Here is a 23080-nt window from a genome sequence, read left to right as displayed (position 1 = left end):
CAGTGTTAACATGCTGAATATTTATTTAGAAATCAAGCTAGAATCATATTATGAAGAGTTTCAAAGATTTTTGTGCCCACACATTCTTCCTGGTGAATAAACAAGAGCAGTGAAAGGGCTGCCTTAACTTCAGGCTATATGCCTTAATTTCAGGCTGCCTTAACTTCAGGCTATATGCCAGGCATCCCCAAACTCAGCCCTCCTGATGTTTTGAGACTACAACTCCCATCATCCCTAGCTAACAGGACCAGTGGTCAGGGATGATGGGAGTTGTAGTCCCATCTGGAGGGCTGAGTCTGGGGGTGCCTGCTATATGCCTTTCCCAGTTTGGTAAAACAAAATCCCCTGCCGGTAGGTTATTAGTACTCCCACTTCAAGCTTCCTTGTGCCTTTGGTAGCTTTTAAATATATATATATATATTCAGAAAATTCAGAAGCCTCAATAAAACTTGGTGATTCAATTTTGTCTACTGTCTTCTCTTAACTACAAGCCACATAAGTAAAACAACCGCATTTGACTTTGGCAGCAATTCCTGTTCCATTTTGGCAAAGCCTAGCTGCTGCCTGCCCCACCTTCCTTGTGAGGATCGCTCAAGTTTATTTGAATATTCATAGGAGGTGGAGCAACTGAGCCTGCAGACTGAGTGTGTCTGCTTGTGCTGTTCGGATTGGTCGTCCCATCTTCACTGGCATGGGTTTGTTCCAGGGGCTGTGTTAAAATTGAAACCATGTCTAGAACTGATACAAACTGAAATGAAAGCAAGCTTGCGATAAGGATCCGGTGTGGTCTGTTTACTTAGAGCTTGGGAAGGAACATACCAGCTGCCTGGAGTGAGTACTCTTTTTCCGGGATGATTTTTTTGCTACTGTCAGTACTGCGGTCTAACTGCGTTACGTACTTCCTGCTTTCTTCTGCTTCTCCAAGCCTGCAGTGCTCTTTACTGCAGAACATGAACTGCTGAATTAGTTAGTGTTGTGCTTAGTAAGTGGGCTGGAGCATTTTATTTCTGGAGTCGCAGAGTTTTACATCTCTTACTCTTGCTTTCTAGCCCTGAGAAGAATAGGCTTTTCTGCAAGGGGCTGCTGACTATCAGGCGTGTTTTTATCAGAAAGGTTGTTGTGAAAGCAGTGACTTGTAAGATCTTAACAAAATCTCGAGAGTAAGATCTTTATGGCTATAGATCTAATGATTCATAATCTTTTTTTTTTAAAATTAAAAACCCCCTGAATTGACTGTCATAAGCTCACAATGGTGTCTTACAAATTTGGTGTGTCATTGCTGACTGTCTATTCAGTGTATATTTGGAACCTGTGTAATTCAGGGTGTGGTGATCTGTACAGGATATCTCTCTCTGTTCAGGCATGTCCAGGTAACTATTGTCTCTACCAACCCAAAGGTGGTGTTTACTTTATATTATATGTAGATTATTCCATAACAATGAAGCTGAATGACTAAAGCTGTTGCTAAGCTAGCAATAGTAGGAAAATGTTTCCGCCCGACCCCTGAAATTATAAACAATCCCCCCCCCTAATGTTTTAGAAAACAATTATTTTCAGTTTTGGGGTTTGGAGTTAATTGGCTGAGTTAAACTTCAATCCTAAGCATTCTTACCTGGGAATAGGTCCCGCTCAACTCAGTAGAATGTTGAAGCTGAAACTTTCTATATGATGTCTCTGCTTCAGGAAGTGATTTCTTCCATGACGTTGAAGGTTGAAATTAGGAGGCTTGTAATGGCAGGCTTGAGTATGCCCATTTATGTATTATGAACCAACCCCGTCCAAGCTGGGATCTAGCTTATCATGTACTCTACTAATCATCACTACCACTAATCATGTACTCTACTAATCATCACTCTTTCACTCAAATCACACCTGTCAATGTGTGTGGCAACAAGGGGGGGCAAGAAATCCATTGAAATGGCATCATTTTCTGTGCTCTCTTCACAGTTCCACCACCATTTTAGCAGTGGAAAAGCTCTCTTGTTTAAGGAAAGGCAGCAGGGAAGAAAATCCTCTGCTGCCACCTCTTATAATCATAGAACTGTAGAGATGGAAGGGATGCCAAGTGTCATCTAGTCCAACCTGCTGTAATGCGGTATACCTGAAGGAATCTCCCCCCCCCCCCCATGTTCAGCCCAGACACTGAGGTCCAGTTCTGAGTGCCTTCCTCACTGCGAGAAGTGAGGTTACAAGGAACCAGGCAGAGGGCCTTCTTGGTAGTGGCCTCCCATCAGATACCAAGGAAATAAACAACTATCTGACTTTTAAAAGACATCTGAAGGCAGCCCTGTTTAGGGAAGTTGTTAATGTTTCATGCTATATCGTGTTTTTAATGTTCTGTTGGGAGCTGCCCAGAGTGGCTGGGGAGGCCCGGCCAGATGGGTGGGGTATAAGTAATAAATTATTATTATTACTTTGTTGTTGATGATGATGCAGAAGTCTGAACTAAAGCCATGACGGATGACCAGCCAACTTCTGCTTAAAACCCTCCCATGAAAGAAGGCCCACAACCTCCTGAGGTAATCCGTTCTACTGTCAAACATCTCCCACCATCAGAAAGTACTTCCTGATGTTTAGTCAGAAGCTCCCTTCTTGTAACTTGAATCCGTTGGTTCAGGTCTTACCTTCTGGAGCAGGAGAAAACAAGCTGGCTCCATCTTCCACGTGGCAGCCCTTTGGATATTTGAATATGGCTATCATATCTCTAAGGGACGCAGGTGGCGCTGTGGGTTAAAGCCTCAGCGCCTAGGACTTGCCGATCGAAAGGTCGGCGGTTCGAATCCCTGCGGCGGGGTGCGCTCCCGCTGCTCGGTCCCAGCGCCTGCCAACCTAGCAGTTCGAAAGCACCTCCGGGTGCAAGTAGATAAATAGGGACCGCTTACCAGCGGGAAGGTAAACGGCGTTTCCGTGTGCGGCTCTGGCTCTGGCCAGAGCAGCGATGTCACGCTAGCCACGTGACCCGGAAGTGTCTCCGGACAGCGCTGGCCCCTGGCCTCTTAAGTGAGATGGGTGCACAACCCCAGAGTCTGTCAAGACTGGCCCGTACGGGCAGGGGTACCTTTACCTTTACCTTTATCATATCTCTCTTGTAAATGTTACGCCCCTGCCCTCCTTCAAAAATGACTCTTGCTTTAATTTTTCCCTTATCTCCCTACACCAAGTTATGGGAAATGCCCATTTTCCTGTGGGCCAAATAGCTTCATGAAACTTGGAGGTTTTGAATATGTGCTTTTTGGATAACTAGCTCCAGAGCATGGGTAGAGGGCAAACCCAAAGTTCTTCAGTGATAATTTGGCTATTTCCTCCAGTTATCTTTGTGGTGATGACCTTGACACCACATGGTAGCTGTCATTTGCCCGAATCTTTGAGTGCATGTTGATTATGCGCTTTGGGTGTTTAGCAAATAGGACATGTTAGGGAGTTGATGGCCTGAACTGGGAACCACACTACTTTTATGCTGGGCCATAGTCCATGGTCTGTGTACCACGCTCTTGGGCCCCTCTTCAGACGTAGTAGGCATATTCAATCTGGGGCATCGCACCAAAGACCGACAGGCAGTAATAAGCCTCTGGATTGGTCAGATTTGGTCTAAATAGTAGGAGCCTGATCTTCTCCTGCCTCTTGATCAACACAGTAATACCTTTTGCTTGCTACTCTTTAGGCTCCTACTTCAGCTCAAGACTCTGATCTCTAGGCAGTGTTCAAAATTAGCCAGATGCCAGGCACATTTTGTATCTGCTTTTCAACTGCTTCTGACCAAGTGAAGATGCCTGGGTGCCAGGGTGGCACCTAACATCTTTACCATCTGGGGATCATTGGATCTGGACTGTTTTCTCACACCAGTACACCATCCTGTAGAATTCTATAAGTTATATTTTATCTGCACAATGAGAATGAATTTCTGGAACCAAAATGGTTTTTCTGTGCAGCCTGAGCAGGAGCAGTCACCATTAAGAAAAAGAGGTCAGAATAGGCCATTGTATATGTGGACTGGGTGGGACGCAGGTGGCGCTGTGGGTTAAAGCCTCAGCGCCTAGGACTTGCCGATCGAAAGGTCGGCGGTTCGAATCCCTGCGGCGGGGTGCGCTCCCGCTGCTCGGTCCCAGCGCCTGCCAACCTAGCAGTTCGAAAGCACCTCCGGGTGCAAGTAGATAAATAGGGACCGCTTACCAGCGGGAAGGTAAACGGCGTTTCCGTGTGCGGCTCTGGCTCTGGCTCTGGCCAGAGCAGCGATGTCACGCTGGCCACGTGACCCGGAAGTGTCTCCGGACAGCGCTGGCCCCTGGCCTCTTAAGTGAGATGGGCGCACAACCCCAGAGTCTGTCAAGACTGGCCCGTATGGGCAGGGGTACCTTTACCTTTACCTTTATATGTGGACTGCCCCTGGATCAAGTGACTTTTCTTCTTTAACTTCTCAAAGCTCTTAAGCTAGCTCAAGGTTGCCATCTGAACTCACAAGATGTCAGTCCCCCATTTGAAGAATAAGACTTTAGAGCCATTTGAAAAATAAGAATTTAGAGCCATCTTGCCCAAAAATGCAACTAGACATTCCATTTTTGTGCCTTCAACCTTGGTGTAAGGAACCATTTGGCATCTAGCTTATATATCTAAGTATATAATACTGTCTCTAGGAAGCTAAGGTAGAGATAAAGCCTCCAGGTCTAGATTCAGGTGTGACTTATGCCTGCCCTACCTATACTGTGAAGCATTTTTTTATTCTTTACTAACAGCTATTTTAATATTCTATAGTGGTGCTCTGATTTTATCATTAAAATATCCACACTGTGGTTTTGTTCCTGCTGTGTTTTTGAAATCTGAAATTTCTCGCTCTTCCTTTTCCAGTAGAGCCAGATTTATTCAGTTCACCAGTTAGTTCACAATTCTTGTATTATAAACTGGGTGTGCCTCTGGTCAAACACGCTACAATCTCTCCCAAGTTCTGTTTAGCTATGAATCATACAGTTATTACCGGTTACCAAGCAACTCTTTTCATATTTGTTTCCAAGCCCAACATATGTATTCACATGGTTCATCAGTGGCAAAACTTTGCTTGTTTATGAACTCAGATAGTGGTAAAAAGCTTTTTTATTTTTTAATGGCTGCTTGATAAATATTTGAAAGGAAAACAGCAGAGGAAACAAATAACATTCTGTAGAGTTGCGATGAAGAAAGACATCACTGCAGCATTAGATGTGTACAATGTAAATGTTATTATTGTCTCCTTGCAGTCTTTGTGACAGATTAAATATCCCTTGGCCACACTCTTGCCATTTCTTCCTAAGGGTTTTATTACACGTGGTGCTGAAAAACTAAATTGTGACCATTCTCAGTTTAAATAAAAAGCTCCCTCTAGTTTCATGTTCAGTTTCAAACCTGCTCTGTTTATAGTCCAGTTGAAGAAATGATACATAATATAGCTACTGATCCCATCAAACCTCCTGTGAGTCTTTACAGGTGTGTGCAAGCTTAAGATTGTTATGTAGACCGTCACACACATAGAGGGGAAGGTTTATCTTTTCTCCCCCAGTTATGACTGGGATTAAAATTGTCCTCCTCCATGCTTAAGAAGTCTTAGCCTATTATATTGTTCTCCCTGAGTATCTCATCTCCAGTCTAAAGAGTTTGCCATGAGCTGCTGTTCTCTTTCCATGATTACTGCTTTGATCTCAACTCCTCACTTGCTCTTTTTTTTTATTTTTACTTCACACTTGCCTATGGTCCCTCCGATGTTTATTTGCTGCTCTGGAACCACAGGGCTGTTTCACACCCACTTGGGGACTGACAGTTTGCTTCCCCAAGTCCTGGAATCCAATTGCCTCAAATCTGGCAGTTTGAGTAGGGTAGGTATGGGACTTGCTTATAAGGCAAGGGTGGTGGCAGCCTCTTCCAGATGCATGTTTACTCCATGACAATAATGAATGTGACTCATTTTAGAGAGGCTTGGAACAGATACTTGTTCTGTATCCAGGAGGAGGAAGACTTTGTACAAGTAACTTGATTATGTGAAGGTGCCTTACTGTAGAATGAAAGTATGACTTCATTGCCTAGCATTTACTTGTTGGAAAAATATAGGTGGATAATATAGTCAAATTACATAGTGAAAGCCTTTTGGCATGCCATTCAGAATCTATTGAAGTTGAGTCCATCACTGAAGACATGTAGTTAACAATAGAATATCTGCTTGACATACTTTATGCAATGAGGGTGCAAAAGAAAATGGTTTTTCGAATTTGGTAAAACAGAAAATTTAAATAAGGGACCTGTTCCATGTGGCTCCTATGTAAATGTAAAACTCTGAGTTTGGACTTGCCAGAGCTTACAATCACTTATTTCAAATGATAGCTCAGTTAGTAGAGCATGAGCCCCATGTTAGTTAAAAGATTCTGGCACTGCCGGGGTTTGGACTAGATGATCCTTGTGGTTCCTTCCAACTCTACAGTTCTGTAATTCTGAGTTTTAATGTTTTCTTCGGGCCAGCTCTGGAAAGCTTGGATTAAGATGGGATTGTTAGCCTGGTTGTTTTCAATAAATAATTTTGGCAGTCTAATGACTCTTAAAAAGATAATTATAAGCACAAATACATCTTTGGTTTCAGTACATCATTAACCTTCATATTGAAGAAAGGTGGAAGGGAAGGTTAATATCTTAACATTAATTGGTTTTGTAAGCAGCCTGTAATAATTGCTCTTCTGTGCCCTTTCATTTCTCCTGTGTCCTTGCATTTTTCTTAAGTCTAGCAATGTTAGTTTGCCCCTATTAAGAGATTATCAAAATGTAATCCACCCTTGAACAACTTGCTTAGTATTATCAATTTCATTTCATTCTATTGGTTATCTGTAACCCACTTTTCATTCCAGAAGGAAACCAAACATGGCTAATAAAAAACATCTGTGTCTGATATAAGCACTCCAGGTTATTCTGACTATTCAAGCTTCTACTTGTTTATAGCACATCCCCCCAAAAAAACCTTTGCACTTTAGTTCAGTCCTACCACTAATGAATGAGTTTGTTATATCTTGTTTAATCTTGTAACGAGTCTATGGAATTTTGGTTATTTGTGTATTTAAATGCAACTCCCCATTCATTATATGCTCTGTGCAATTTGTGGTGGAAAGGGTCAGCGTTCACATCTATCAATGAACATCCAAGATCAATGAGAGCTTTGGGATACAGATTTGCAACTTGCTGTATTGGGATGGAATTCTAAAATATATAAAAATAGTTAACTCCCATTGGTGGGCAATTAATTCACATCTTTTTTTTTTTTTTGCACATTGTAGGCTCAGTCTTCTTCCACAGTTTCCTCAAAGGCACCCACTATGAAGCCTTCTGAAACAAAGGTATGTCTTCTGAAAAAGGATAAGCAAGTGTCCATTTATACCAGTCTGATTCTGTGCTATTTTTACAGCAGCTGTTATTATAAGAAATTGCTATGTGATCTTTTTCCATCTCTGAGCACTTATAAGTGAGTGCAAGTTGCTGACTGACCCAAGAAGTAGGGTTTAACACAAGAGTTTAACACTACTGGTATACTATCAGTGTTAATCCCCATGGTTTATATGAGCAAGTAATAAATGTTAACAGTGCTTAAGAACTGTTGTGGAGAACAATTCTGTTGTGATCACATATCATTGGCTGTATAGAAATTGTACCACTTATTCAACCAATTCCTACTGATATGGTTTCAGTGCTAGGATTTGAATGGAATGTCCACAATCAGTTTCTATAAAACAACAGCAGCATATAGGTGATGCTAATCTTTGTTTTATGTGTCAGGTGAAATTATATGTTTCAATTTGCTCATATGTGCATAACTGACAGGCAATCTTTATTCCTTTGCAACTAATAGTGTTTAGTCATATATGCAACTCCCTAGACAACATTCCTTCTTTTGAGAGAGGATAGTAGTGAGCTGAAATTGTCATTGCTTAAGAGGGGAAAAGGGACGCAGGTGGCGCTGTGGGTTAAAGCCTCAGCGCCTAGGACTTGCTGATCGAAAGGTCGGTGGTTCGAATCCCTGCGGCGGGGTGCGCTCCCGCTGCTCGGTCCCAGCGCCTGCCAACCTAGCAGTTCGAAAGCACCTCCGGGTGCAAGTAGATAAATAGGGACCGCTTACCAGCGGGAAGGTAAACGGCGTTTCCGTGTGCGGCTCTGGCTCGCCAGAGCAGCGATGTCACGCTGGCCACGTGACCCGGAAGTGTCTCCGGACAGCGCTGGCCCCTGGCCTCTTAAGTGAGATGGGCGCACAACCCCAGAGTCTGTCAAGACTGGCCCGTACGGGCAGGGGTACCTTTACCTTTACCTTTAAGAGGGGAAAAACTTTCCCAGGTAGGTCAGTTATTGACCATGTAAAATTGCATGCTCTATTTTACTTCCTCATCCCCAGAACCTTGATTCCTAAATTTCTCATTTTCTGACTTCATCAAATCCTACAGCAGGCTAACCTCATAAAAACAAGTCTATCTCATTCTGCCTGTTATGTAATCAGTCCCATTGTTGGTGCAGTAAACTACCATACTTTTCGCTCCATAAGACACACCTTTTTCCTCTTAAAAAGTAAGGGGAATGTGTGTGTGTCTTATGGAGCGAATGCAGGCTGCGCAGCTATCGCTGAAGCCAGCACAGCAAGAGGGAGAGCTTACTTGATCTATCTGGTTTTGCCTTTGATTGCACCCTCCACCAGCATGCGGCTCCTAAAAGCTTCTGTACAAGGGGATGCAGCCCTCCAGCTGAAAAAGGTCCCCTGCTCCTGGTCTAGAGTATTTAGCTTCTATTAACTTGCTTACTTGGCAGTTGTAAATCATGTTTCTGTTAAGGCAGGTGTGTCATGACTTGTCAGTGTAAGCCAAACTCTGAGAGATCTGTTCTTGCGCTCTGGTGTTCACCTTCATGGGACTGGCACTCAAGTGCTCATATAAATAGGCAGAGTGGGCATCCTATTTATAGATTCAAATGACTACTAGAAGCACTTGGCACGTTCCTTACCTTGTTAGAGAGGGCGCCAAAAACCCAGCTCTAGAAATGCAGAGCCTGTTTTTGCACACAATTTAGATCAGACTAGAAATGTTCTGGTCTTCTCTTGTGAACAAAATAAAGGATCAATCTTCCTGTTTCCTATGTGTGAATTGTACCTGTGTGATACCTTTGATTTGTAGAAGTTGCTTAATGTAGCAAGAAGAGGAGTCACAGAGGAATATTGAGGTGGTTGAGTCAGGCCTTCAAAGCGCCTATTAATAATAATTTCTGCAAAATTTAAATCACCCAGTCACGTTTGAAATTACATGGTAAAACTAAAGTTCTCTGCATTCTGCTTAGGGTAGTGTTGCAATTTGGAATGAGGGATATCTGCTTACTACTTAGATCTCTGGCTTTCATACCTCCGAAACTTGTTGAAACAAAAAAGGGGTGTGCCTTTTCCTCATATTCCTTTTGCCTTGATCTACCTGATGGGGAGTTGCCTTACTAAAGAGCAGGACTTTAGATTAGGAGGTTATCAACGCTTGTTGGAGAAGAAGTGGTTGAAAATCATTCTTAACTGCTCTAGCTTCCTTGATTGCAGGAAGAGAGAGCATTAATCCTTTTGCTTCTCTGCTGCTAGATGTTTCAGGAATTGCTTTTCTGCCTAACCCAGAAGTGGGTCTCTTTTACAGTGAAGTGGTACATGAACGGCATGAAGAAAATGTATAGGAAGCTGCCATTTGCTATTATCAAACAGCAGCTTCCCATGCCATAAAACCACTTTGAAAATTGAAGGGAAACTTATTGATATGGCACAGTGGTCTCCTTTTCAAAAGGAAAAAAAGTCATTGATCCCACTGGAAATCTTCTAGCCCCTTGGGTGTACTTAAAAGAGATCTCTTAATCTGAGCCACTATATATATATAATTTTCAGGTACATTTTCCATTTTTATCCTCATGGCTCAGGTACAGAAGCACATAAAATTGTGAGCAGATTTTATGTTAAAATGGGACCCTTTCTGTCCTCAGACTGCAAGTACCATTGGCCTATTCCCAGTCCTATTCTTCTTCTGTCTTTCCCACTCAACCCATTTCTTTTCTCCATGAGGTGGATCCTTTCTGAATTTTAAACTTGGCTTCCATTCACAATTATATTGACAATCTCTTAGCATTACTTACACAACACAACAAGGGCTGGAAAAAGAATAGACTTGGCTTCCAGGACAGCTACATTGGATAAAGCAAGGGGATCTCTCCCATCCTCTTCAAATGGGTGCCGCACTTTGGAGCAATGCCCACACGGCCTCTGGCAGTAAAAAAAGGGTACCCCCACTTTACCCCACTCCCTCTGCTCCTGTAGCTTTAAGGCGGGATTTGTGCTGGTTGGCTAAGAAGTGAAGGGCATTAGTGCAACTGAGTTCAGAAAGAGGCAGCTTAGTAGAACAGAAAAGAGAATGAGGATGGGAAGCGACAAAAAGAAGCTGCAAATCCAGCTGAAGGATCATCTGTTGAATATCTTGGCCTCGGTCCTGTATACCTGAAGGAGCGTCTCCACCCCCATTGTTCAGCCTGGACACTGAGGTCTAGCTCTGAGGGCCTTCTGGTGGTTCCCTCATTGCGAGAAGTGAGGTTACAGGGAACCAGACAGAGGGTCTTCTCAGTAGTGGCTCTCACCCTGTGGAACACCCTCCTTTCAGATGTGAAGGAAATAAGCAGCTATCCTATCTTTAAAAGACATCTGAAGGCAGCCCTGTTTAGGGAAGTTTTTAATATTTAATGTTGTATTGTTTTTAACACTTGATTGGGAGCCGCCCAGAGTGGCTGGGGAAACTCAGCCAGATGGGTGGGGTATAAATAATAAATTATTATTATTATTATTATTATTATTATTATTATTATTATTTATTATTAATTATTCTCTTTTCACAGCTCAGCTCTTGCAATGCATAATATTACATAAAACAATCAGTCAGCATATGCCCTGTTCTCTAACAGTATTATCCTGTTTACCCAGAAGTCCTGTTTAGTTTCCTGGAACATAGTCTCTTTCTAGTAAGTGTGCAGAGCATTGCAACCTAATAACTCAGGCTAGTGATGCAGCATAAACGCTGCAGGAAAGGCTATGCTCAATTCAGTTCCATTGTTTTCTTCTCTTGCTTTGATGTGTTTTATGGCTGTAAACCTTCTGTGCAGAACAGGAAGCTGGAAAAGACATTGTTCTAATTGGTACCTAAGTTCAGTGTTACTTTTAATGCAAGCGCAACACTTACTTGACCTTCACAACTGTTGGCAGTTGTTAATTTTTTGGATGCCGGTTACCTGTATGTTCTGGGGGGAAAGAGAGTTGGGGAGAGGTGAACAGAGGCATAGCCCTGCCATGTGTTTCCATAGCTTTCCAAGAGAAGTCTCTCCAGGTCAGTGTGACTTTTAAAGAATATGGCTAAAGCTCAGTAGGAAGCTAACTCAGACAATTAGTCCATCTAGCTCAGTATTGTTAAATAAGATTGACTGTAGCTCTCCAGGATTTTAGGCAGGAGTCTCTCCCAACCCTCTCTGCAGATGCCAGGAACTGAACCTGGGAATTTTTGTATGGCAAGGCTGTGTCCTACCAATAAGCCTTTCACCAAAGGGGAAAGTTTTCACCATTACAAGGAATGCATGGGTACATATGGTGTTCAGACATGCACCTGCTAATTCCTGTAACGTGCACCTGTGCTGGAAACGAGGGTGGAACACATGTTGGCACGGAAGCTCTTATTACTGAAAATGTCGTGTTTAAAAATTCAACCTTTCGTAAAATAAAACGGTTCCTCAGAAAGCCTTTAAAAAGGAAAGGGAAATTTCTTTTCAGTGCTTTATGCTCTAAAACGGCCTCCCCCTGTTTTTGAAACACATTTCCTTGGCATGCTTTACACAATTTCTGTAAGCATCCTGAGTTTGTGCTCTCAATATTAGGCTTCTTCAAGCCAGCAAAAGGCCAGTGGAGTAGAATCCCACAAAAGAAAACGAAACAAGAAGCAGGTGAAAAGAGATTGGTTTTTGTGTGTGCGTTTGAAAATAACACCAGCTATACCAGCAGCATGTGCACATTCATCAGTCTTGAACTAATAAACTTCATTTTGTGTCTGTCTTTAGTTGCATATAGTTACGCTGCAATCTTTTCCAAAGCATACAGTCCGCCATGGAAATAAACCACCAAACGTGATTTCATTTGTGTCCTTGTTCTTGTGGCATGACAGTATGCCAACTACTAGCTAGAGACGCGTGGTGGCTAATATCTATGTAGTGGTCAAACTTCACTATTGGAGAACTATATGGATACAGCTATAGCAGACTTGTTTGGGCTACAAGACAAACAGAAAACCTAGGATTTCCTGCTCTTTGTGTTTATAATGGACTTTCGTACTTATAAAATGTGTGCCTGTGTGGCTTGTGTGTGTATATATATATATAGGCACTAGACAAATGCTTCAAGTCAAATTTTAGAATGATGGCTAATCCAGAGTACAACATGTAACACTTGAGTTGAAGTGAGCAATTTACAGCTGTGTTGCTTGTGTTCTTTGAGAGCTTTAAAAAGCGCTTGTTGGTTCAATGATAGTAAAGCTGCTTCCGAGGTATCACTTGCTATAAATTCTCTCTCCTGACTGGGAATTCTCTCCCCTCTCTTTCCATTCTAATCCACCCCTTAAATTGCTCTCCCCACATAATTCCTCAACACTTGGATTTTATAATTCCTTAACTGTCTGCCTGTCTTTATGCTCTGCTTCATTTCATTCTGCTGGCTTCACGGTTAATAAGCAATCTTGTGCCACACAAGAGTTAAGAATTCATTGGTCAATTAAAATATGGCTTTCAAAAAAGCCTCATGGGAGTCATAGGTTTGTTTGTTTTTTACTCCTTAGCTATCGGTTCAAAATATTTCAATCCCTATCAGTAACAGCTCTCAGGGGTTTGTTCTGCTGTAGCCAATGAATGTTCCAGAGGAGGAAAGTCCATTTCATCAACTTCTGTTCATGCTATTTCTGCTTGTAAATATTGTTGCATTCTAAGGAATATCAATTTATTTTTAATGTAATAATTGGCTTTTTCGTTTGACATTGTCCATATTGTAGGCAGCCCAAAAAGCCAAAGCAGAAGCTGAAAAAGCAGCACAGTTAGCTAAGGTAAGGTAACATACATTTATGTTTTGAATTGCTGTGCCCTGAACTAATATCTCATAAGCATTTACATATGTGATGAAGCTCGCTTGTTTGACTAATCATTATTTGTTTTAAACAAAAGTTCTGGGTTTCATAATCTATAAGGTTTAATTCAGGGCCTTCTGAATGTTTTATCAGTCTATTAGGTTTCTTCCAGTGGGATGTTGTAATGACTATTCTGCAATAACTCTGAAAAAGAGAATAGTGGCTTTCTGATAGTAGCAGCTTGCACAGTTGACTATCCCTGCCCATTTCCCATTTCCACACAGTGTCAAAGGAAAGCAGCCTGAAATTAAGTTGCACTGAAATCAGTGGAGATTACACTTAGTTCCTAGATGCATTTTAATAAGAGTAAATGAGCTCTTAGGGAAAAGCAGGATACAAAACAAGAGGAATAAATAGCTTCCATTATGCACTTAATCTGGTATAAACAAATATGGTTTGTAAACTATGTATCAGTAAATGAGCTTGCATTAGCACAGTTGCTGTTAGTTTTTAGGAACATTGCCTGTGCAAATTCATGTCCACAAGGATGTCAGTAAGGGGGGAAGACAGCAGCACCAGGAGAGCAAATGATGCAAAGACCCTCCCCGCACTCGGGGAATGAATAGTTAGAATACAAATCCCATAGTTACTGGGCACAAAATGAGTTGCACAGTATCACTTAAAACCTTGATGAAACCTGCACATATCACTTCTGCCTAGAAATAATGAGACAGAGGCAGCCTATCCTATGATTCCCGTGAGTGTATTTTGATCCTTCAGGAAGACTTGTCAGATGAAGGAAAGGTGGACTGCAAGTCAGTGCAGATTCAGTTGAAGGCTTGCTTGCAGGGGCTGTGCCCATCCCAGATTCATTCAGATTTTGACATTCAGATGGGGTGTTTACTTCACCAAGGACCCCTAATTTTCATGCAGTTGTGCTCATAGACATGTGATACAAATACGATTTTTGGACAACGTTCAGGCTTGTATTGTTCCGTCACAGCGAAAATACTTTTGACTATTACTTTCTTTGTTGTGCAGACTAGTTTGTTTACATTTTATCTGTAACTGTTTGTTTACATTTAAATTTGATCAATTATATTGCTATCTCTTTTCACACAGCCAGATGATTCTCAGTCTAAACGATCATCAGAAGAGAAGCAAAAAGAACCTGGAGGGGTAATTTTTATTTTACTTACTAGGAGATATAATTCTATACAATGCAAATTTATGTAAGGACATTCATCTTTTTATGTGTGTACATGTAGGCAAAAAGCCAAAGCAAACCTGTAGTGGAACCTAAGCAACCAAGTACTGGAAAAGTACCCTCTGGTCAGATTGACAAGACAACAACACAGCTGACATCCAAAGAAGAACCGAAGGTAAAATATAAGCAGAAAAACCTTCTTCAGAAAGCTTTTGAGTGGCACTCCCAAGGTTAGGTATCTAAAGTGTTTGCCCCAAAGGATGGGACAAAATTGACTAAAACCCAACTTTAACTGGACCAATGCAAAGCTTAATACCATTTTATCAACATAAATAAGTTGAATAAATTATTTGCATTTTTCCTGCTTTTTTCTAGTTATAAATTAATATACTGTAAATACACCTGGATGTTTTTGTTTTTCTTTGCAGTAAAATAATTACAGAACATTAATATAGTTCCCTGTAAGTGTTGAATAAAATGTGATTTCTTATAGATAATTTTTTTCTTCAAGGCTGACTTCGTAATGTCTGGCTACATGTGTGCTTTCCCATGTTCAGCTTCCCAGCTGTCATGCAATTAAAACTCCAGGAAGGGAAAACATTATGTCCATGCTGCAACACATTTTTGTGTAGGTTATAGTTGGGTTGCCTTAAAATATTAATGGCAAAGTTTCAACTGGACCCCTCTGACTTTTCTCCACTTAAGGCTAAACCTGATGACAAGTCATTGCCCACCAAGGCAGCTGTTGCAGCTGCTGGCACAGCTGGAGCAGTAGCAGCTGCAGGCTTGACTGTTGCAGCTGCAGAGGTAAGTTTAGTGTTTGGCATTAATCAGATGCAAATGTAATCCTATGCTTAGTTCTCAGAAATGCATTCTTATTTGCAGACTAAAGAAGGCAAATTGCCAGCCCCAGCCCCAGCTGCTGCAGAAAATAAACCAGCTGAAAAGGTAAGTCACAGTTCATTGGCTGTCTAGTTAGATCAGTGATGGCCAAACTTGGCCTTCCAGCTGTTTTGGGACTACAATTCCCATCATCCCTGACCACTGGTCCTGTTAGGTAGGGGTGATGGGAGTTGTAGTCCTAAAACAGCTGGAGGGCCAAGTTTGGCCTTCACTGAGTTAGATCATTTCACAGAATCATAGAGTTGGGAGGGACCACGAGTGTCCTGTAACCCTTGCAATGCAGGAATATTTTTTGCTGAATTTGTGAGGGAAATCTATAAGTTATCTGAAGTGCCATGTACTTCATAAAAATCTTTTTTTCTAGTCTGACATAGATGCTGCCTTAGATGATCTAATTGATACCCTTGGAGGTCCCGAAGAAAACGAGCCACCTACTCCTGAATATACTGGACCAACAGTTTCGGTATAAGATCTCCTGTATTTAAACAGTCTTATTTATTAGGCCTGTGTTTGTGAGCTTATTTGTTTTGGTAGCAGTAGCCTTTTTTGTATATGAATTTGTACTTCAAATCATTAGTGAACTTGATCTGAATTGTACATTATAGGATTAGACAGATTCACGGAGGACAAGGCTACAAGTGGCTATTAGCCGCTGCTATTTTTGTAGAAAAAGAGGTGCTGGAGCTCACCATGAACTTCTCCCTTGTTCTCTTAGAATGGTAATGGCACCCACCTGAGAGGTGCTGGAATTGAGCTACAGTGAGCTCTGGCTAGAAAAGAAGCCCCGCTGCTAGCCATGATGTCTTATGTTCAACCTCCACTGTTGAAAGGCAGGGGATACCTATGAATGAACAACAGCTCTGAGCTTATCCTTAGCAGGGAACTACAATTTGTTCTAAAGTGAAAGCAGAAGCTCTCTTCCTCTCCTTCTCGCACACATGGAAAAGTGGTGAAGGAGACGCATACAAGCCTGAGTCTCATGCCGTCTTATTCGAAAACATCTAAAACGCAGTTTAGAATGGATGGATGGTTGCCTGGACTGGACCTCTCCCTTTCTTTTCCTGTTGTTGAGAATTATGTTATCTTCATCCTCACCATAAACTGGGCTCGAAGCCTAGATTATCACTGGATCTCTCCATTTTCCAACTTCTAAATTTAGGAAAATACGTAATGTGTTTGCAAAAACAGCAAGACTTTGTAGAAGTCCTTTCAGCAATTTTTTAAAAAGCATCTGAATTGAGGGAACCCAGTTAGGGCCAAACTTGAAAACACATATTGGGATTTAACATGCAGTTGTTGTTTTTTGTTTTTTAAAATACACTAGCAGTAGCTGGCTTGGGACCTGATAATTTTCCAGATTGGGTATAGAGGGGAAGTGTAACTCTTTATTCCCACTGAGGAGGGAATGTGTGAGCTTGAGACTCCTGCAATCTTGTTCGTGGTAATCTAAACCAGTTATCCCCATCCTTGTGCTTCCCAGATGTTTTGGATTATAATTCCCATCATCCTCAACCAGCATGGCCAATGGTCAGGCATGACTGGGAATTGTAATCCAAAACTTCTTGAGGGCACCAGCTTGGGGAAAGCTGATCTAAACTATGGTTCACTGCTTGTGAACCTGCATGGTTTATATTTTTAACCATGTTTTGAATGAATTGTTGTTGTTTTTTGCAGCAACTAGTAAGTTTAGGTGGTTAACAAATATTAAATATTTGAATGTTATTGCTCTCTGTTTTTTGTAGTAAATCATAATCTTATATGAATGAATTGTATATATTTATACATTAGTCATTGATTTAAAGAGTCAACAATATTTTTTACATGATGCAGGACCCAATGTCTTCCTTATATATAGAAGAGCTGGGTAAACGGGAGAGCACAATTCCTCCAGAGTACAGAAAACTCCTAGAGGTAAGTAGTAAAACCAAAACTGTGCCTTGGATGCTTTCTCTACTGCACATTAGTTGCAGTACTCATTCACAAAACTTTGTTTTTCAGGGTAAAGGAGATGGTAAAGTAGTTCCCCCGCCAGTGGCGGTCAGTGAATCTCAGGTATGGTTTATTTATTTGTCACAAAGTGTGAAAATGGAAAATATATTACTGGTTTTTGAAGATATGCCTAGTTCTTTATAAACTTTGCATTGTAATCAATGGATGGATGGATGGTGGTTTTACTCAGAGTAGACCTGTTAACAGACTGAACTTAGCCATGTTAATTAATTTCATTGGGTCAATTCTGAGAAAAACCTAGCTGAATATCACCCTAAATTACTTATGCCTTAGTCCCATTGAAATCAGTTAGTAATGACCTACATGTGTCAATGAGACTGGATACCTCCAACACATTGTGTGCTGTGCTGTTGCACTTGAATAGTCTTGGTATTGTTGATATATAAAGGTTTAAATGGTTTAACTACAACTGTGCAGGCTTAATTGGCTTCTAGTAAACAGCTGTTTACTATGTTTAGTATGGCCAATGCTAAAATCTCTTCATTTGATTTATGCTAAAGTCAGTAGCTAGAATCTAGAAATTGATAGATGTTGCATGCAATAGATATTTATGCTAGTTGATTCACCACAACATGTGGGACCCCTGACCATCAGGTCCAGTCGTGGCCAACTCTGGGGTTGCGGCATTCATCTCGCTTTACTGGCCGAGGGAGCTGGCGTACAGCTTCCGGGTCATGTGGCCAGCATGACTAAGCCACTTCTGGCGAACCAGAGCAGTGCACGGAAACGCCGTTTACCTTCCCGTCAGAGCGGTACCTATTTATCTACTTGCACTTTGACGTGCTTTCGAACTGCTAGGTTGGCAGGAGCAGGGACTAAGCAATGGGAGTTCACCCCGTCAGTCCCTGAATCAAGGGATCAATATCTGGATCCAGATCATAATCTGCTATTTGTCCATTGCTGATGCAGACTGCCACAGGGCAGAATTGCAAACAACTGATAGAGTCAGTTTAGAATAGTCATTCAGAATAGTTTGTAATTCTGCAGTTCCCTTAGCAGATTGTGGGTTGCAGACACAAATCATCTGCAAAATCCTCCTGTTTCTATAAGCAGTCTCCCCATCAAGAGGTAGATTGTCAGCTCTTGACCGGAGATGGCAACCTGTTTTTCTAAAAACTCCAGGGCATAAATATATATGTGAGTAGAGTGATTCTCACTCCAGTGTCTGTTCTTCTGCCCCATTTCCCTTTCTGCTGCTACTTCAGGACTGGGAAAATAAGCCACTGTAACTTCCACAGAGTTGCCAAAGTAAGAGGTGGTGTATTTAGCTCAGGATTTGACAACACTACAGCACAGCTCTGCATCCATAAATGTGCAAATGCCCGCAAACTATAAGCTGCTGTTGGGCAAATGGTTAAAAGTGTAACCCAGTTTGTGTTTTCATTTAGCCAACAATGACAGATGATGACCTTGCAGATGCTCTGTCATCTGATTTTACTTGCAGTGCTGTAACATCTGCTGGAGAGAAGAAAGACTTGCCAAAAGAGGTACCGATTTTGCTATCTTTTTGAAAGGGCCTCTTTATTAGACATACAATCTGACTCCTGTGAAAAACTCAACACATTTAAATTGTTTCATGTTTTAAAAGAAGCCTGCAGAAGAAGGTGAACTCCTACAAGCACAGTCTGCAAGTTCGATCAGCAGTTCAGCTCCTCCGAAAGAAAAGAAAGCCAGAGTGGAAGAGGTATAAATTAAGTACTCTGATCCCCTACCCCACTGAAATAACCACACAGAACCTGCTATCCTAAAATAGTATTACAAAGTTATAGAGAGAGCATGCAAAGACTCCCTGGGCTCCACATAAATTATATATGCTCAAACTGTAATATAAGAGTCAGTGCTAAATCTTGTTGTTTAGTAAAAAGGTATTTAAGCTTTTGAAGACTGGGCTGCAACCTATTGGAAGAAGGTACATTTCTATTAAGAAACCACCTGCCTGCCTGCATCCCCCTTCTTTACTTCAGCATCCCCCTTTGTCCAATGGCCAAGATGCCTTTAAAATCTGGGGGATGATGATGGTGCGTTTGTGCAGAAGATTCCAGGTGTGCACACACTTGTGGATTGCAAACAGTTGTGGATTTAAAAATTTCACCTTTTTACGAATCAATTACTCATTCTGAAATAACTTCAGTTTGGCTGCTATTGTGAAATCACTTGGAACAGTGCAGGTTAGAAGCTTTTGAACCTTTGGGTACGCAGCCTGAATCTGTAGTAGAAAGGTTTCAAACTAAAATATACTGCAAACACGAAATATAACCCTCATTGTGGCCATAAGTAGCCTTTTGAACCGATGTGACAGCTAGGGATTCAAAATGTTACCTATACTGTATTGGCTGTTTGAGTCAGGATGTGATTTAACTTCCTTTGTTGCTCTAAGACAGGCATCCACAACTTTCGGCCCTCCAGATGTTTTGGACTACAATTCCCATCATCCCTGACCACTGGTCCTGTTAGCTAGGGATCATGGGAGTTGTAGGCCAAAACAGGGCTGCAGGTTGGCGGTGCCTGCTCTAAGAGGTGGTTTTTCCTTTCTGACAAATGAATGCTCCCTTGCTTCTCCTGGGTGCTGGCTTGGCTTCTGTTTTTACTTTCTGCTTGAGTAAGGTATCATTGTATATAGCCTTTCCATTGCCTTCTAATATTAAGGATATTGGATGAGCTTAACACTATAGTATTTGTTTTGAAATACTGTTATCCTGCCTTCAAAGGTTAAAACTTCCTTGAGGTGGTTTGCAGAAGCCAAACAAACAAAATACATTTTATTTCTCATATATGCATTTTAAAAAGCCACATTCACCTGCTGCCTCCAGATATTGGAGAATATTAAGCATTAAGTAGCTGGAAATAACACCCAGTCATTTTATTTACCTGAAGTTAGACAGCAGTCCAACAACCTATAAGTGATTTAGGTAAATGGGAATTTATATCAGTGGGCTTTCTCCATATAGTGTCATTTTCTTTGTCTGAGTTCACTGTTCTTGGACCACAAATAAAATACTTGGATCAAGTTTCAAGACCCAGAGATGGATTTAGTAGTGGCAAAATGCACAAGCCTCAGCCATTCTGGTTCACTTACAATTTAGCTTCTGCTACAGAAAAGCTAGATTCCTACAGATATCGTGCTTGAAGTGGCCTGACATGTTGCCCAATAGCTGAAGAATACACAGTTTACCCTCCTACACTGCAATGTTTTAGACAGAGTGTCTAGATTACAGTATCCTGCTGTTTAAGGATGCCAGATTCATCAGTGTACTGCCGTAACTGGAGTCCTAATAATCTCAGTATATATTGCATCTATTGTGAGACATATGCTGTTTTTATAGCCCATGGTCATTTTTATCACTTTGCGATGCAGGTAGCCCTTAGTGACAGCGCCTTGGATGCTCTTGTGGATACGCTTGGCATGCCAGAACCGGAACCGGAAGTAGACCTTAGCTCCATTGTGGAAGTGGAAGAGGTATTGTTTACACTGCAAAATCTTGCAAAACAAGCCAGAAAAAATGCTGCTTTGTCTGCTGCTAGCAGAAACGTTTGAAAGCGCTTTGAATTCTATGGTAGTAGTAGCTAGTGGCCTGCTTCTCTGCTGAACTACAATGTAGCTTCATCAATGTGGGAATGTGTGAGAATGACTGGGAAGACTTCTGTTAAGAAGCAGTTTTGCAGTACTGTATGACCTTTTAAAAAAACAAAACACTCCCAAGACTGCAATCTTGCACACATCTAATTGGGAACGAGCCCAGCTGGGCAAGGCAAGACTTGCTCCTGAGTAAATACAATAGGATTGGGTTGCAAGTGAATCAATTGCTGTATAAATAATTAGTACATGATTGATACCACTTAAAGTCTTGAAACTATGTAAGGCAAAAGGTAAAGGTACCCCTGCCCGTACGGGCCAGTCGTGTCTGACTCTAGGGTTGTGCGCCCATCTCACTTAAGAGGCCGGGGGCCAGCGCTGTCTGGAGACACTTCCAGATCACGTGGCCAGCGTAACAAAGCTGCTCTGGTGAGCCAGCACCAGCGCAGCATACGGAAATGCCGTTTACCTTCCCGCTATAAAGCGGTACCTATTTATCTACTTGCACTTAGGGGTGCTTTCGAATTGCTAGGTGGGCAGGAGCTGGGACCGAAAGACGGGAGCACACCCTGCCACGGGGATTCGAACCGCCGACCATACGATCAGCAAGTCCTAGGCGCTGAGGTTTTACCCACAGCGCCACCCGCGTCCCTTGAAACTATGTAGACATGCATAAATTGTGGATGACCCTTGGGGTCCCTTCCAACGCTACAATTGTAGGATTCTGTGCCCCATTGACTTCAATGTGTTAAATGCATGATGAAAATGTTGCTGGTGATAGTAATTCAGCTGAAAAATGCTTAATTTTGGCTGGATTACGCTTTTCAGATGTGTAGCAAAAGCAACAGGAAATATGCAAAAAGTGCTATAAAGGAATACTTTAATTCACAGAAATTGCCCAATGCATTTTAAGTTTTGCCTAGTTATTTCTTCAAGCTTTTATAGTTCCTATAAAAGAAATAAGAGTTCTTTCTTAGTTAATCTTGAGAAACAGAGCTGACAAGGCTAGAAATGTATTGGGCCACTTCAGATAAAATGTGTTTTTTAATAGTACTTTCAGGATCCTCCACCTCTGCCCCCGAATAAATGTTACAAATACAGTACCTATAACAGTTCTTTTGCATCTGTAATATGTATGCATGCTATTTTATTTAGTTTAGGAAAAAGGGAAAATATAGGTTCAAAAATTATGAGTTCCCTGCAGGAGAAATGGAGATTGGAGGAAGCAGAAATATGCCAAATATGAGGTGGAGGTGTGTGTATGCATAGAAATATGTTTAAAATTTAACACGTTTCTATGGCACAATCACCCTGACTTCCAACTTGCCTGCAAAAGATCCAGCAATGCAATTCAAGGGTTGACATGTTGTGATTCTTTCTATTCAGCCAAAGGCCAAAGAAAGGAAGGAGAAGAAACCTGGTGAACGCGACGACACAATCCCTCCTGAGTACAGATTAAAACCAGAATTGGTAAAGTTCTCATCTCTACTTTTCATTGCATGTGCTATAAAATCCCAGATTTTACCATACTGAGCCCACGTTAAGAAAAATAGAAAAACAACAGCTCTTTCAGCACTCTGAACTCCCTGCTGGCTATGATCCAACAGCAGCAAGCTAGAGCTAGAAAGCCCCCTCCTCCAATTATTTAAATGTATCTTCTGTTGTCCACCTGCAGATCAGAGTATTGCAAGTGAATGCTTTTGAAGGCAGTTTAGAAACTGCAACTAATGCAGAATCCCATGTGCAGATGGTTGACTGAGACCAGATAGTCTGAATGCATAAAACTGATTCTATCCTAGCTAATTCAGCTATCAGTTTCTGCTATCAATTCACAGTTATGATTTCTACAGCCTTCTTCAGCTTAGGACCCTAATACCTTAGGGCAGAGATTTTCAACCTTTTTAAGTCCACAGCTCCCTTGACAAACTATATTCTTTCTGCAGCACCCCTGTGGGGCTCAGGAGCCCAGTTACGTCACCCCTTGCCTGCAGAGCTGGCAGCCTCTCACCCTTTTTCAAACACCCTCCCTTGTGGAGTGTTCCCTCAGCCGCCGCCTCCTCTCCCCTCTCCTTGGGAGCCCTCTCTGGGCAGCCATTGCTGCTACCCCTGGTCTCTGAGCTGCCCCTCTGCCCCAAAGAGAGGTGCCTCCTCACACTGCCCCATAAGGGCCTGGGACTATCAGTCTATTTCCAACAGCAAAGGCTGGTGGACAGGTGGACAGGGCCCCCTTACCCACTTGGT

The 23080-nt window shown here is 41.8% G+C and overlaps 1 protein-coding gene across 7 annotated transcripts in view; it reads left to right on the top strand.

Moving 5' to 3' along the window:
- CAST (calpastatin) overlaps positions 1-23080 on the top strand; it is a 61307-nt gene that overhangs the window by 21340 nt on the left and 16887 nt on the right. For 3 of the 7 annotated variants that reach the window (XM_079995431.1, XM_079995429.1, XM_079995432.1), the window contains exons 4-17: positions 7281-7340; positions 11914-11979; positions 13074-13124; positions 14268-14324; positions 14414-14527; positions 15058-15159; positions 15238-15300; positions 15620-15718; positions 17086-17166; positions 17254-17307; positions 18654-18752; positions 18854-18949; positions 20621-20722; positions 22226-22309. In XM_079995431.1, coding sequence (XP_079851557.1) covers positions 7281-7340; positions 11914-11979; positions 13074-13124; positions 14268-14324; positions 14414-14527; positions 15058-15159; positions 15238-15300; positions 15620-15718; positions 17086-17166; positions 17254-17307; positions 18654-18752; positions 18854-18949; positions 20621-20722; positions 22226-22309 — 1128 coding nt within the window. Of the gene's footprint in view, positions 1-646; positions 832-7280; positions 7341-11913; positions 11980-13073; positions 13125-14267; positions 14325-14413; positions 14528-15057; positions 15160-15237; positions 15301-15619; positions 15719-17085; positions 17167-17253; positions 17308-18653; positions 18753-18853; positions 18950-20620; positions 20723-22225; positions 22310-23080 lie in introns of those variants that run through there. The other 4 variants (XM_079995434.1, XM_079995430.1, XM_079995435.1 and 1 more) reach the window with 4 other exon arrangements.

This window comes from Podarcis cretensis (genome assembly GCF_951804945.1).
Source record: "Podarcis cretensis genome assembly, chromosome: 11".
NCBI classification, from domain to species: Eukaryota; Metazoa; Chordata; class Lepidosauria; order Squamata; family Lacertidae; genus Podarcis; species Podarcis cretensis.
The sequence above is the reverse complement of the archived record's forward strand: the minus strand, read 5'-3'. Positions and strand labels throughout refer to the sequence as shown.